At 57.8% G+C, this 13,862-nt stretch overlaps 1 protein-coding gene across 1 annotated transcript in view; it reads right to left on the reverse strand.

Annotated features, from left to right (window-relative positions):
• Nucleotides 1–4,484: 4,484 nt before the first annotated feature.
• ATP2C2 (ATPase, Ca++ transporting, type 2C, member 2) overlaps nucleotides 4,485–13,862 on the reverse strand; it is a 41,302-nt gene continuing 31,924 nt past the window's right edge. Inside the window, exons 19-29 of the mRNA XM_006888872.1 lie at nucleotides 12,583–12,736; nucleotides 10,647–10,817; nucleotides 9,929–10,026; nucleotides 9,743–9,793; nucleotides 8,364–8,530; nucleotides 7,368–7,436; nucleotides 7,182–7,298; nucleotides 6,465–6,612; nucleotides 5,480–5,578; nucleotides 5,268–5,409; nucleotides 4,485–4,606 (exon numbers count right to left, since the gene is read on the reverse strand). Coding sequence (XP_006888934.1) covers nucleotides 4,485–4,606; nucleotides 5,268–5,409; nucleotides 5,480–5,578; nucleotides 6,465–6,612; nucleotides 7,182–7,298; nucleotides 7,368–7,436; nucleotides 8,364–8,530; nucleotides 9,743–9,793; nucleotides 9,929–10,026; nucleotides 10,647–10,817; nucleotides 12,583–12,736 — 1,338 coding nt within the window. The remainder of the gene's footprint in view (nucleotides 4,607–5,267; nucleotides 5,410–5,479; nucleotides 5,579–6,464; nucleotides 6,613–7,181; nucleotides 7,299–7,367; nucleotides 7,437–8,363; nucleotides 8,531–9,742; nucleotides 9,794–9,928; nucleotides 10,027–10,646; nucleotides 10,818–12,582; nucleotides 12,737–13,862) is intronic.

Genomic DNA, 13,862 nt, shown 5'->3' on the forward strand with positions numbered 1-13,862 from the left:
TCCCCCTCAGGTACAGCCTGTGACCTTGCACTACAGAACAGTGGTGGGGTCCTCAGATGTCCCCCCTCAGGTACAGCCTGTGACCTTACACTACAGGAGTGATGGGGTCCTCAGATGCCCCCCTCAGATACAGCCTGTGACCTCACACTACAGGAGTGATGGGGTCCTCAGATGTCCCCCCCCCCTGCTCCTGTGAACCCAGGTGTGGGGCGGGTCTCGAGTCTGGCAGGAGCTTTCTTGCACCTGTGCCATTAAATCTCCCCCCGAATGCCTCTGGTGTCCACGTGTCTGAAGCCACTACCTCCCTGCGGCCAGCACAGTTCAGGCTCCGTGTGTCTGCTTGTTGGAAGGACGGAGTGACTTCCTGTGGGTGTCTCGCCTGGCTTGGGCCACACGCCTGGACAGGGACAAGAGCATGCGGGAAGTCGGGGCCAGGCGGCTGCTAACCGGGAGACTGTGGCCCTTTCGAGGGCGTGGTGGTGGCCTTGTGCCTTCTTGGGGTGCAGGTCTACTTCATGGTGGGGTGCCAAGCACAGGGACCTGTCAGGGGCATCAGCCTTCTCCGGGGGCCATGGGCTCATCAGGACCCCCTTGGCCTGGGACGTGGCACTCCTGTGCTGCCACGGTAAGCGCGTGATGTGTAAGCCAGGAACTGGCTGTTAGGTCTTGGGAGAGTCCACTGTGACGTGTGGTGGTCCCGTGTGAGCAGAACAGCCCCAGGGGTAGAGGTGGTGTGTCTCTAGGCTGTGATACTGCAGACGCTCTGGTGACACCGAGGCTGAAGTGTTTATCTGGTAACTGGAGACCCAGCGGTTTGAAACGGCCAGTGTCGCTGTGGGAGAAGGGGTGCTCTGCTCTATTAGACCACGGGGAGCACTTCTCGCTCCGCAGGGCACCTGTGGGCTGGAATCACCCCTACATGGCAGGTCTGTTTCTGAGTCAGTGTCGCCAGGTTTTCCTGTGGAGCTGCGTGGCTCTGAACCACCGACCTCCCAGTTAGCAGCTGAGCATTTAACCACTGCTCCACCAGGACCCGTTGTGCTGGTGCTGGGGGTAAAGCCCTCGACTGACAGCCGACTGCCCAGCAGTTCAAACCCGCCCGCTGTTCCTCCGAGGACAAGGCAGCTGGTCCCCGCGTTATAGCCGTGGGAAGCCCGGGGCAGTTCCGCGCGTCCTGCAGGGCCACCATGGGTCGGGGGCTCAGGCAGTGGGCCCGGCCGGGCTCGCATCCCCCCTTAGGTCTATTGGCCGCATCGTGTTCCGTGATGCCGAACCCTGGGCTGGCGAACATGCCGGCAGCCGCGTGACATCACCGGCGTGAAGGCCGCGTGTTTGTCTGTGGGATAAACTCATAGAAGCCCAGTTGTTGGACCCAAAGGTATGTTTCTGCGTTTTTAGAATATTGACAAAATTTTGGAATTAAGGATTAGAGAAGTACTGATCAAAGAAAAAAAAAAAAGAATATTGACAAATGAACCAATTCCTTTTCATTTTATTTTGTTCTCATTTTATTCTGATGTCACGTGCTGTCGTGTGGACTGTGCTTCCTGGGGACTGTGGGCAGCGGGATGAAACCCTCCAGTCCACTGCCACCCTCAGAACTCCACTGTGTCACCTCTAACCCAACCCTCCTGAGATGTCGTGTGCCACTGAGTCAGAACCAGCTCTCAGCTGCCCCTCCAGCAGAGGAGACGGCCCCCTCCCTCCCTCAGAGATGCCGGTGGATTTGAACCACCTCTCTTAGCGTTGGTAGCATTACTCATTACCTGCTAGGCTACCACAGCTCCCTCCACCGTGTATGATGTTTTTACCGAGTCGGAGCTGACTCTCAGCTGGCCCTGTGGTCGCTGGCTTGTATTTCTTCTTCCGAGTATTTAGTGGATTTGAACCATGTGCCGTTGGGTTGGTAGTCCAACTCTTTACCACTGAGCCACCAGAGAGGCCCTTCCTCCTAATACAGGGGACACAAATTAGACGGAAAAGAGGTTTTTTCACTGGAAGAGGAAAGGGTCAGCACAAGCGAGGCAGATGCTCCGGGAGGTGGACGGACAGTGACCGCAGCAGTGGACGTGTGCGTGGTGGACAGTGAGGGGGTTCTCTGCACTGCTCTGAGTCAGAGGTGGCCAGGAACCTACCACATTCCCTCCTTCCAGCATCGCTCCAAGATGCAGGGCCGGCTGGCCTTGTCAGTACTGCGTCCACAGGCCATCTCTGCCCACCTGGTAGCTCGAGGTCAGCATTTTCTTGTCTAGATCTCTTAGGAGAAATCGGCCTCATCTTCACCAGTGTCCGTTTCGCCTGCGGTGCTTGACATGTTGCGGGTGGGGGGGTCAGAGTGTGGGCGATACTGCTCTGCTTTTGTCCAGGTTGGGTCCCAGGAATGCCTTGTACACTGACCTGGGCAGTGTCCCCTCGCCTGCTGTTTCCAGAAGGGATGGTGTGGTGTGCTTGCACTTCCTGGGACGATGTTAACCACAGATCCACCCTCTTGAAACAGTTCTAGGGCTTCTCAGATTCTTTATCCCATCCACACTGAGTCCAAGACTGGTTTTCCGGAAACGGACTGACGTCATCTAACTTACATCTGTGTTCACCAGGTCCCCGATTACTGCTGAAAAGCCCAGAGTCTCGTTTCTGCTGTCTTAAACGGCCCTTACTGACACCCCAATCTTCTTTTCCTTTGGTAACGGCTGAGCAGGCCTGGGCTGGACTGATCTTTCCACAGAGCTGGTTCTTGGTTTGGTTTTTCTCCATTTGTGTTGTCAGGTTCCTCCACTGCTGGGTGTTTCTTACCAGTGAACATCTGTGTGATGTGCAGCGCCGTCCACAAACCCTGTGTGAGCAGGGCGGTCCACGAACGTGAATCATGCGTGGCTGCTGCCACTAGTCTGCCGTGTCCTCCAGCTTCTCCTTCAGTGACACACGTTCTGTTCTCACTGTGGCCATCCTGGGTCCACTTCCAGGTGACCCCACCATTGTGAATGTAAGCGGGTGTCCCTCACCCTGAGCAGAAATCCCCTTTCCTCCCCCCAGCTCCGAGTCATGCCCTGCCCCGCTCCATGTCCTCAGGCTCCTCCCCTCGTAGCACGGCCAGGCCCTATGTCCCTGTAGGGTGTGTCACCCTCCAGAGACCGAGGCTTTGTCACTTCTGGTTTTGGTGCCGCCTTTCTCCCTGCTGGCTTTCCCACCAATTATGACGATGACCACGGCCGCCAGCTCATTGGGTTCATGCCACCCTCCCAGCTGTTTCAAGGCTGTAAACCTCTCTGGGAACAGACTGCCCCATCCTTTCCCCTCAGGGCTGTTGGTGGACTTGAACAGACCAGCTTTCCTCCCTCGTTGGGAGGACCCTTGATTCTCCAGAAATCGTCATCATCCCCACTAAAGCCCACTTCCTCGTGTACACAGCCACTCTGCCTTTATTTTGACCACTATTCAAAAAGAAATCAAAGCCAGGCCGTGGCGTCAGACCTGAGTCCTTGCTGACACTCCATCAGGTCTTCAAAGGTCGTAAATCTCTCAGGAGATTGCCCATCCCTCTTCTGTGGGACAGCTGGTGGATCCAAACTGTCTACCTTTGGGTCGGCAGCACAGCGCCTTACCCACTAGGCCACCGAGCTCCCTCCTGACCCCTGTTGACATGGTGTGTTTTTTTTTTTCACCTTTTTACCACTTTATGTTTACATCATTTCTTTTTGGAGGCAGCATGTATTTATATTGCTTTTTCCTTTCCGTATAGTTTGGGTAGATGTTTGCAAAACACATTAGTTTTGTGACATTGCTGCAGCCCCTGAAATGGACCGGCACACGTCCCCTTCCTCCGGGTCCTTCTTTCCTGCCTTGCTTTCGTCTCGCGTGGCTGCGTGTTCTGGGGAGGATGTTACTGAGTTTTGCTGCACTGATCCCAGGTGTGGGGGGAATGTGTGTGTCTAATATTTGTAAATGTAACCTCGGGGCTCCTACCCCAGCAGAGTCCTTCAGACCGATCACCAGCCCTGCAGGCACCGACACAGGCCCCATGCACCCACCTTATGAACGAGGAAGCTGCATCTCCTATAATGCAGAGGCTTTGCTCATAAAAATCACTGTGATTTAATAAATAGACGGGCTTCTCGCCCAGTGTCCCAGGACACGGGCACCGTGGAGACAGGGCCACCCCGAGAGCATGGAGATTCTCCCCCAGGATTGAGGGAGGGACCAAGTGCAAGCCATTCCTGAAAGTGCTTCCCCGGAGAGAACAGTCACATTGAACAAGACCCCAGGCGCCTGGCCGGTCTACTACGTGCCACTCCCTCCATGGGGCCCTACAGGCTGTCCCCGGCTGGTCCACTACGCCACCCCCTCCTCCTCGGCCACAGAGGGCCCCCACTACACCACCCCCTTCATGGGGGTCTACAGAGTGCAGTCTGAGGCAGCTGTCACCGCTGGTCCTCTATGCCCCCCCTCCTGGGCGCAGTCTGAGGCAGCTGTCCCCGGCCAGTCCACTATGCCACCTCTTCTTCGGCCACGGGGGCCCCCCGGGCGCTGCAGCGGAGTCGCTGGCCCAGCTTGAGCAGCTCTGACAGGATGAAGACGGACGAGGCCAGGCCAGTGAGAAACAGCAGATCTGCATGGGGTGGGGCAGATAGGAGGGGCGTGGGTCCAGGCTGACCTGCACGTCCTCTTCACTTACCCAGAGGAGAAGGGGCATGGACTGGTCCTCCCACTGCCCTGGAGGAGGGCAGCTTCACCCAGGGGCTTGCTGTCCACCAGCTCATTCTGGATGGGAGGAGAGGGCAGGGGCCAGCACTGGGCCCTGTGTGGATGGGGTCTGCCTGCTTTCCCCTTGCACCCCGGGTTCCTACTGGCTGTGCCAAGTGACAGCATTTCGGTCAGTATGGGTGAGCAGACCTCTCCTGTACTCTGGGCTCCGTGCTTTGCAGGGCATTCAAATGACACCCCAGCGAGTTACGGGACAGGCTCAGCTGACCACACAAGGGGCCACAGCTCAACCCAGTAGTGTCTGGCCAGTGAAACAGGGCTTGGCCAGAAGGCAGGGAGGAGTGGGGGTGCAGCTGCTGCACCATCCCCCCCGGCTGTCCTTTCAGCTCTGCTCTAGCCCACCAGGCAGCTTCCCACTGAGCAGTGCCCACTGCACCCCGGCCCTGCCAGGCCTGGAGCTGGGCCTTCTCTGCATCATGTTGCTCTTGGGGGTGCAGGGTCTGTGGGAGCTGGACACTGGCTGCTCTGGACTTTCCCTGAAGCTAGCAGGGCCCCCCCTTGCTCACCGAGCACCCCCAGGTTCTCTGTCTGGAAGACCTTCTGCAGCAATGGCACGTAGACCACGGCCAGCTGGCCCAGCAGAGAGCCCAGCACCGAGTACAGGAAGACACGGTTCCGGAGGAAGCCAATCTCCCAGATGAGCTTGGTCTGCAGGGAGAGGCGGCTGTCACTATGTGCCCAGAGTCCCACCTGGGCCCCGGGCCCCACGCACCCTCACCTGGGAGCGGCAGGTCAGGGCGTTGAAGAGGTCAAACAGCACAAAGCAAGTGAAGGTCATGGTCGTGGTGCGTGGCGTGCTTGCCTTGTCCTCCGGGATCTGGGATACAGTGGGAAGAATGTGGTATTAACTCCCTGCAGGATGATATGCTGGCCACCAGAGCCCAGCTGTGGAGTACAACATTCCAGGGATGCCCGCAGTATAGAGAGAAATGGGGTAAGAACCCCAGCTGCCAGTCACTCTGCCGGCACCGCCCATCCTCCAGGGGTAACGAACAGACCACCTCTCGTCAGACAGCAACTCCTGAGGTTCCTAGGTAGTGGTCTTTGGGGGAGCCGACTGGCTGCTAAGAAGACATTACACCAAAGGGGGGATCCTCCAGTGCAGAAGGGAAGTGAGGCCCAGGGCTGCAGTGGCCCCTCGCCTTGTTGGTTTGCTACGATGCTGCAGGAAAGTGAGGTTCAGCCCCCAGTTCAGGGGTCTCTGAGGAGTTGACTGAGCGGAGTCGGAGGGAAGGGCCAGGCAGCTGCTCAGAAAACCACTGATCACAGCGCGCTCTGCGGTGTGGGGCTGGCTGAGCCGGCGGCTGACGCAGCAGCACGGTTTCTCCTCTGACAAAGGCAGGGTGACTCCTGGCCCCCGTGGTTGTGCTGAATAGACTGGCTGCTAACAGAAAAGGCAGCGGTTTGAATCCACCAGCTGGTCCGTGGGTAAAGATGAGGCTCCCACACAGCCTACAGGCCAGCTGTGTCTTACAGGGTCACTGCCGATCAGAATGCACTCCACCGCAGTGGGGGTGTGTGGTGTTGTGGAAACAGCTAGGCTATGATCTAATGCAGTGGAGCCAGTCAGCGGTCTCCACGCCGCCAGCTCTCCTGTCAACACACACTGCTGGCCCGTGGAGAGGACTAGCACCCTCGTGTGCCCCCATGAACACGACCCTCGGAGGGCGAAGGCAGGCTCTGTCCAGCCCCACGTCCCTCACCTCCTTCCAGAAGATGAAGAGGGTCCCGCAGATGATGATGGCGGCGGACAGCAGGATCCTGAGGACAAGGGCCCGGCTGAGGATCGTGTCCTTGATACTCCTGGGCGGCTGCAGGAGGGTGTCGGTGTCCACGGGCTCCATCCCCAGGCTGCAGGACACAGGGCGCTTTAGCGTCAACCCCTGAACAAACACCCTTGGGGCGATGGGAGGCTGCATTGTGACCCATGGTGGCCCTGCTGTTTCCGAGGCTGTCAGTCTTTAAGGGGAGCCGCTGACCATCCTTCTCCCGCAGAGGGCTGGTGGATTGGAACCACTAGCTTTTATACCAGTTCCCCAACAAACCACCCCGCCAGGGTTCCTGGAAGCAGAGCAGCGAAGTGTGTGCGCCTTTCCCTCTGGGGAGCACTAGTGCTGGAGGCCATTGGGGGGGGTGAAACTGAGCTGCTGGCCCCAAGAGTCTTGCCTCTGTTGGTGCAAACTGACCCGCTGGTCTAAGGGAGGGATGGGCAGGGCCCTTCCATGCATTTTACGTTAGACACTCAGTGGAGGGCTGCTCTCCCCACCTTCCACTCAAGGGCAGGGAGGGCTCCTCGGAGGTGGTGGCCTGGGTGAAGGCCTGACCTCATTAATGCAGCGTCCGCTGCACACAGGCCGAGGCCACGTCGGAAGTCTGGGTGAAGGCCTCGACCTCACTGTGTGGCCACGTTGTGGACGCACCTCTGCGCGGGCGGCCCGTCCATGATGATGTTGATCCACAGAATCTGCATGGCGTTGAGCGGGTTGGGCAGGTTGAGCATCGTGGACAGTGTGATGAGGCTCAGGGCAGAGATGCTCCTGCGGACACAGCGGGGCGTCAGCCGAGGGGGCGGGCACGCGGCCCCCACACGGCTGACCCGTACTTACGTGCTCAGCTGGAAGCAGACGAAGTTCTTGATGTTATAAAAAATCCCCTTGCCTTCCTCCACGGCATTTCTGGAAGAGAGTATCACTCAGGTAGGGGACCGGCTGGCACTGGCACTCACACGACACTGGACGTGGATGGGCCCTCCTGTTCTCCCCTGAAGGCCCCACCCCCTAGCAGCCTCCTGTCCATCTCTCCACCGTTGCCAGGTGCTGTCAAGTCTGAACGAGTCCTCGCTGACCGCAGGTAGGTTTTCAGAGGCCGTCAGTGTGGCAGGTGGAGACTGCTCACCTTTCTCCCAAGGAGCAAACTCCCTGCCTCGGGGTCAATGGCACACCCTCCTAATCAGAGCTCCCCAGACACCTCCAGTTAGATGAATTCTGTCCTCACAAGCCCAGAGGCCAGCCTGGGTCCCTCCATTATCCATAATCAGGCTTAAGAGGCCCAAGAATCCAGACATTCTCTCCTGCACCCCTACAATTAATGTCCCAAAGGCGCAGCTCTTACCTGCCCTCTGATGTTACTAAATCTGTCCTTGCTTTAAACCACTGAACTAATTCCTGCTCCCAACAGGCTCTATAACGCAGTCTCTTTTGGACCTGCCGCTGTCCCTGCTGCCTGTGCAGCTTTTAAATAGCCGGACAGGCTTTGTACTTTGTCTTGTGCTGGGATAGTTCTTAAGAACCACGGCCACTTTGCTGACCAGACCTGCCATTTAGACACAGAGGGACACTGGGCTCTGCCTGTGAACAGGGCAGGCGGGGGTAGGGAGGCTGGAAAACATCAGCTCTGCGTTCAGAAGAAAAATCCCAAAACTACTTGTGTCTCTAGGAGTAGAAACCATCCCACCAGCCTGGTAACTAGGGAATTTCACAAAACAATTCCAGCTGAAAAACCCAGCTGCTGGCATCGAGGTGAGTGTGACCCTGTAGGAGTCCATGGAGCCCGGAGGAGCCGGTGGGCAGCCTTGGGGCCCTGCCACCCCTCCCCCAGCTCACATGATGGCCGCAAAGTCATCCTCCACCAGGATCATGTCGGCCGCCTCCTTGCTGACATCTGTCCCCGTCTGTCCCATGGCGATCCCGATGTCTGCTGACTTGAGGGCCACCGCATCGTTCACCCCATCTCCTGTCATGGCCACGACGGCCCCTGACATCTGCAAGGCCTGTGGACAGAAGCAGTTAGTGGAAGCCTCCTTCTGGAACCTTCTTTCCTCTTGCCATGTTGCCTTGACCCCATGATGCTACAGCTGACCCCGCTCTGACAGCCCTGCATGCCTCACCTCCTCCAAGTGGAAAGTGGGGGTTGTGGTTCCCCCTTTCATAGGCCTGAACTAAGGATGGAACTTTATCCTGCACAAGCCCTACACAGACGGTGTGACCATCTGTTACTAATAAACATCACGTCATTACTAGTCCCCTGAAACCACTGACGTCCAGCACGAATCAACATCATCTTCGCAGGGTAATGTGAAGAGATTTAGGCTGTAAAGTGGGAAAAGAACAAGGGGGACCTGCTAGGTTTTGAAGGACACGGGTGCAGGAAAACCAGGATGTGTGCCCGGTTCTTTAGCTCTAAGCTTTCCATGGTTCACATGAAGAGTCAGAACCACCTCCTCGCTTTATTAGAGGGAGCCCTGGGGGCGTAGTGTTGTGTGTCATGCTGCTAGCCAAGTGATTTATGGTTCAAATCTACCCACTGCTGGGTGGCCTCAGTGCCTTGATACAAGGTTAGCGTGAGTTGGGGGTCTCTTCCTTATGGGCCTGCTGCAGCAGGGACCATACCGAGCCCCCTCAGTGCCTTTGTCCTCACTCTACTCTGAGGGCTTGTGAGCCTACAGGCACCCAAGGCAGACCTTTCTGGAAGCAGATAGCCCCTGGGTCTCCCACAGAGAGGGTTAGTGGCCTCTTAACCCAGTGTCCCATAGATTCCTTGATGGTCACACCAACTCTGGGAGTTAGCTGATGTCATAGGAGTGTCCACTCCACACATTTTACAGATAGGGAAACTGAGGCATGAAGGTAAAACAGAAGAGCTTACCACCAGATTACACACCTGTCTTCATTGTTCACCTTGTTCAAGCCAGTCCCTGCTCCTTATTTTCAGTATACGGGGCAAGGGACCCTCCTGTCCCCCTGCCTTTCCTACTGCACCCCAATTCCACAGGCATGGATCCAACCTCTAGAGGCTGCAGGTCCAGCATTCCCTGGGCCAGACACATCATGTGACCCCAGGTAGCCAACAGAGTGTGAGCCCGTGATGCCTCTGTTCCTTCCCCTCCAGGGTTTTGGGGAGAAGCACTGAGGACCCCAGAGTAGGGGTAATCCCTGTGAGTCTGGGAACCTGGGCTCATGACTTAACCATCCCTGCCACATACCTTTATGATTTTGAGTTTGTGCTTTGGGCTGGTCCTGAAGAAGACAGACACCTGTGGGCAGGGTGGGGGGGGCATCAGCATATGACTGACACATGGCTCCCACCCACAGCGATGGCCCTCACTCCAGTGGGCCCTCCTCTCCCACCCCAGCCCTCTGGTCCTGCTCCTGGGCCCAGGAAGCGCTACCTTCCGAACACGCTCGGCCAGCTCGTCGTCCTCAATCGTGTCCAGCTCTTCCCCAGACAGGGCCTTCAGCTGCCCATTGCACAGGTCGATGTTCCTTCCTTAGAGAAAAGCAGCCCTGAGGGCGAGGTTTGAGCCCGAGACTGGCCCCCCCCCCCTCTCCCTGGTGACACCGTCCTGCTCTGACCCCCAAGGTGAACACACACACACACAATGACCACCTCTGACTGTCCCTGCCACGTGCTCTACCTTCACTTACATGACCCCGGCTGCCTTAAAGATGAAGGGAGTGGTCACCCTGGAGCCTGGCCTGTCTCTTTCTAGGAGGCCAGGCTGTTTCAGTACAGGGTGGAGTGCACGAGGTCTAGTTAGTTACAGGCATAGTGACAGGAGGAGGAGGGTTACTAGCTGATGAAGAGACAGAGGGTCAGAGTGGTTCAGTGAAGGGCCCAGAATGCCCAGCTGGGGTCAGGAGCCAGACTGGAACTGGGCACGGAGGAGGACTGTGTGTGAGGATGGAACTAGGCCTTGGGCACACAGAAGATGCGCCAAGACCCGAGGTCCTTCCCACTTGGGGAAGCTGCCAACATGGTGGGTGAACTGGTCTCAGAGTCTCACCCTATTCTGAGCATGAAGAAACTAGGATGCTCCTGGCCAGGCGTGCCAAGGTAGCACCGTTCCAAAGGGTGGGGGACCCTGGCCACCCAGGCCTCCCGGTTACCTATGGCCAAGGCCGTCTCCAGGGCGTCGCCGGTGATCATCTTCACTGACACGCCCGACTCGGAGAGGATCCGGACAGCCTCCTTCACGCCGGCCCTCGGAGGGTCGATGATGCCCACGAGGCCCAGAAAAGTCAGCTGCCCCAGCTCGGGCCCGGACGCCAGGGCCAGCACTGCGGAGAGAGGACACGGGTTCAGGACCCGAGGGGCTTGGCTTGTGGGCTTGGGTGGGCACTTAGCATGACCCCTGACACAGCAACTCAGCTGGCCAGCAGTCAGCAGGGGTCAGGTGGGATGACATCAGTCTGTCCCACTTTAAGTGACTGGTGTTAGGAGGCCAGGAGAGTGGCAAGGTGTAGCTCCTGGACAGCGTGTTGGTGTTAGGAGGAAGCAGAGGCACAGAACCCCCCACGGGGCTTCTACATCCCCGGCCTCATGGCCATCGAGTGAGTCCTTTCCGACTCACAACGCCCCCATGGACGGAGGGATGCAGCCCCGGAGGGCCCTCAAGGCCGCCATCATGACAGGGAGAGCCTGGTGGCGGAGTGGGTCATGGACTGAGCTGCTACCCACATCAGTGGTTTGAACCCAGCCCATGCTGGGAGAAAAACGAAGCAATTACTTCCTGTTAAGATTCACAGCCTCCAAATCCAACGGGGCCTCCAGGAGTCAATGGGCTTGATGGCAGTGGGGTTTTGGGGTTTCTGTATGGAAGCAGACATCCAATGCTCTCCCACAGTCTACGTTCAGGTCGCCCCATGTTTGGCCACAGTCTCATTTTAACTGGTATTTTTCTTAAAGTTCTTTCTTTAAACCTTTTTTTTTATAATACTTCCTGCAAAGAAAGCAGGAGGCTGGGCAATCCCCGTCCCTGTGCTGTCAGCCTCAGATACCAGTGGAGGGCCTGCGTCGGTCAGTTCCAATTCACCGGCCAGGAGTTTTGAGTTTTTAAAAGGACGAATCCACAGCCCTGCCATCGAGTGGACACTGGCTCAGAGCTGGAGGGGACATGGGAGAGCCGCCCACAGGGTTCCCAGGCCGCCAGCTCCCCAGACTTCAGCTCTTCCTCCCACAGAGCCGCTGGGGCTTGAACCGCTGTCCCTTCCCTTAGTATCTGAGCGCTCTTTCTGTAGACAGAGCTGTGTACAAACCATCCTGGGGACCCTGAACATGTGAATGGCACCTGTGGGGGGTGGGGCATGTCCCCCTTGGGGAGATGTTGATGGGGAGCCCCTCAGGGCGTGGAGAAGCCCCACTTGTCCAGAGTCCCACAGGTGCCAAGGACTTCTCAGCACTGTCCCCGCAGGGAAGGAGTCAAGCGCCCAGACAGCATTGCGAGCGCAGCTGTCCCTGGGTCCCTGAGGGCGCACAGGTGGCGGGGTGTCCCTCACAGCTTCCAAGGTGACATGGCAGCCCAGGGGTCTGAGAGCGCTACCCCACAGCCCGTCAGGACAGTGATGGTGCTGAAAGCGGTTATGTGCTGACAAACAGTCCTCGATTTCAAAGTGTGCTTGGGTTTCCAAGACAAGAGCTGAGGAATGAGGTTGGCTGGAAATGTGTGATTGAGGGGCGTCACCCCTGGAAAGCTCAACGGGCTGGGAGCTCCCCACTTCTCACACATGGAAGTGGAGTGCAGGCTCACAGCTGTCAATGAGTGGCTGAGAAGGGCTCTTTGTTGTCTAAAGACATCACCATAACTCACTCCGAGAGCCCCTGTGTGGTGCAGGTGGGGTACAGCAGCCTAAAGGGTGCAAGTTCGAGTCCCTCCAAGGTGTCTGGTGATCTGCTGAGAAGTCGAGTGCAGTCCTACTCATGCCCACAAGGGGGCGCGAGGTGTCGCTGCGCAGCCTGCCTGTCACCTTGCTGCCTGGCTTTGACCCAGCACCTGACTCTCTAAAGAGCCTTCCCTGGTGCACGTCACCAGACCCCGCTACTGACCCCGCAGGCCGAGCGAGGCCATCCGCCGCGCCTCCTGCCCACTGAGTGCCTGCTGCTGCGGCGTGAGCGGCACGGCGATGCCTGCGTGGTTGTACGTGGTGCAGTGACGGATCACTTCCTCCAAGGCCCCCTTCATGAAGTAGGTGTCCTGCTCCTGAGGAGGGGGCAAAGAGGAGAACCCTCGGTCAGGGCGGTCAGGGCGCTTCTGGCCATGGGAACCACCCCCTCATTCTGCATAAGCTCCTCTGTCAGGGAGTGCCCAGCCGTGGAGACTGACCCCCTCATTCTGCACAAACCCCTCTGTGTCCGGCAGTGCCCAGCCGTGGGGACTGACCCCCTCATTCTGCACAAACCCCTTGTGTATTGGGGTGCATCTGGCCACAGGGACATTCCCCCGCATTCTGCACAAACCCCATGTCTCCGGGTGCATGCGGCCCAAGGACTGCCCTCATTCTGCACAAGGGCTCAGAGCTAGGTCACGGGTGGCCTGGGTGCTTGGCGGGCTCAGTAAGGACCCAGGACAGGCGCATGGCAGAGTGGGAGCAGCAGATATCACAGTAAGGAGGAGGAGGAGGAGTTGTTGTGTATCATCCAGTCAGAAATGACTCCCACCCGGCCCTCCAGGGGGCTTCCAGAGGCATTCAACAGCATGGGAGGACACTGCCCTCCTTCCCCCACCACAGGGCTGGCAGCACAGCTCCTGACCGCTGAGCACCTGAACCCCTGACCGCCCAGCCCCCTGAATCCCTGACCGCCCAGCCCCCTGAGCTCCTGAACCCCTGCCCACCCAGCTCCCTGAACCCCTCCCTGCCCGCCCAGCCCCCTGAGCCTCTGCAGTCAGGAGCCACATGAATGTCATGGCTTCCTACTACAGACAAGTTATGTTTATGCTTCGCTCTAGTTTATTGCTGCTAATTTACAAGTTGGTGGTTCGAATCCACCAGGTACTCTGTGGGAGTAAGACGGGCAGTCTTCTCCTTTTGTCAAAACCGACAGCTTTGGAAACCTGCTCAGGGGTCCCCATGAGTCTTCCATAACGTCACGATGATGGTTTTGGGTGGGTTTTTCCTAAGCTCACAGCTCTGCACGAGTGTCCAACCAGAATGGACTTGGGAGTCTAGTAAGTGCGCAGAAGCTCTGCTGGCACAGGGGCTGCAAGCAAAAAGGCTGGTGGTTCAAATCCACCAGCTGTCCTTACAGTGAGGCTAAGGCCACCTGCTTCCATGAAGGTGATGGTTCTGGACAGCGTGGCCAGGCCTGTTCTAGGGTCACTGTGAGTC

The sequence above is a fragment of the Elephantulus edwardii genome, unplaced genomic scaffold (assembly GCF_000299155.1).
Source record: "Elephantulus edwardii isolate Elephantulus edwardi_28Jun2011 unplaced genomic scaffold, EleEdw1.0 scaffold00072, whole genome shotgun sequence".
Classification (NCBI taxonomy): Eukaryota; Metazoa; Chordata; class Mammalia; order Macroscelidea; family Macroscelididae; genus Elephantulus; species Elephantulus edwardii.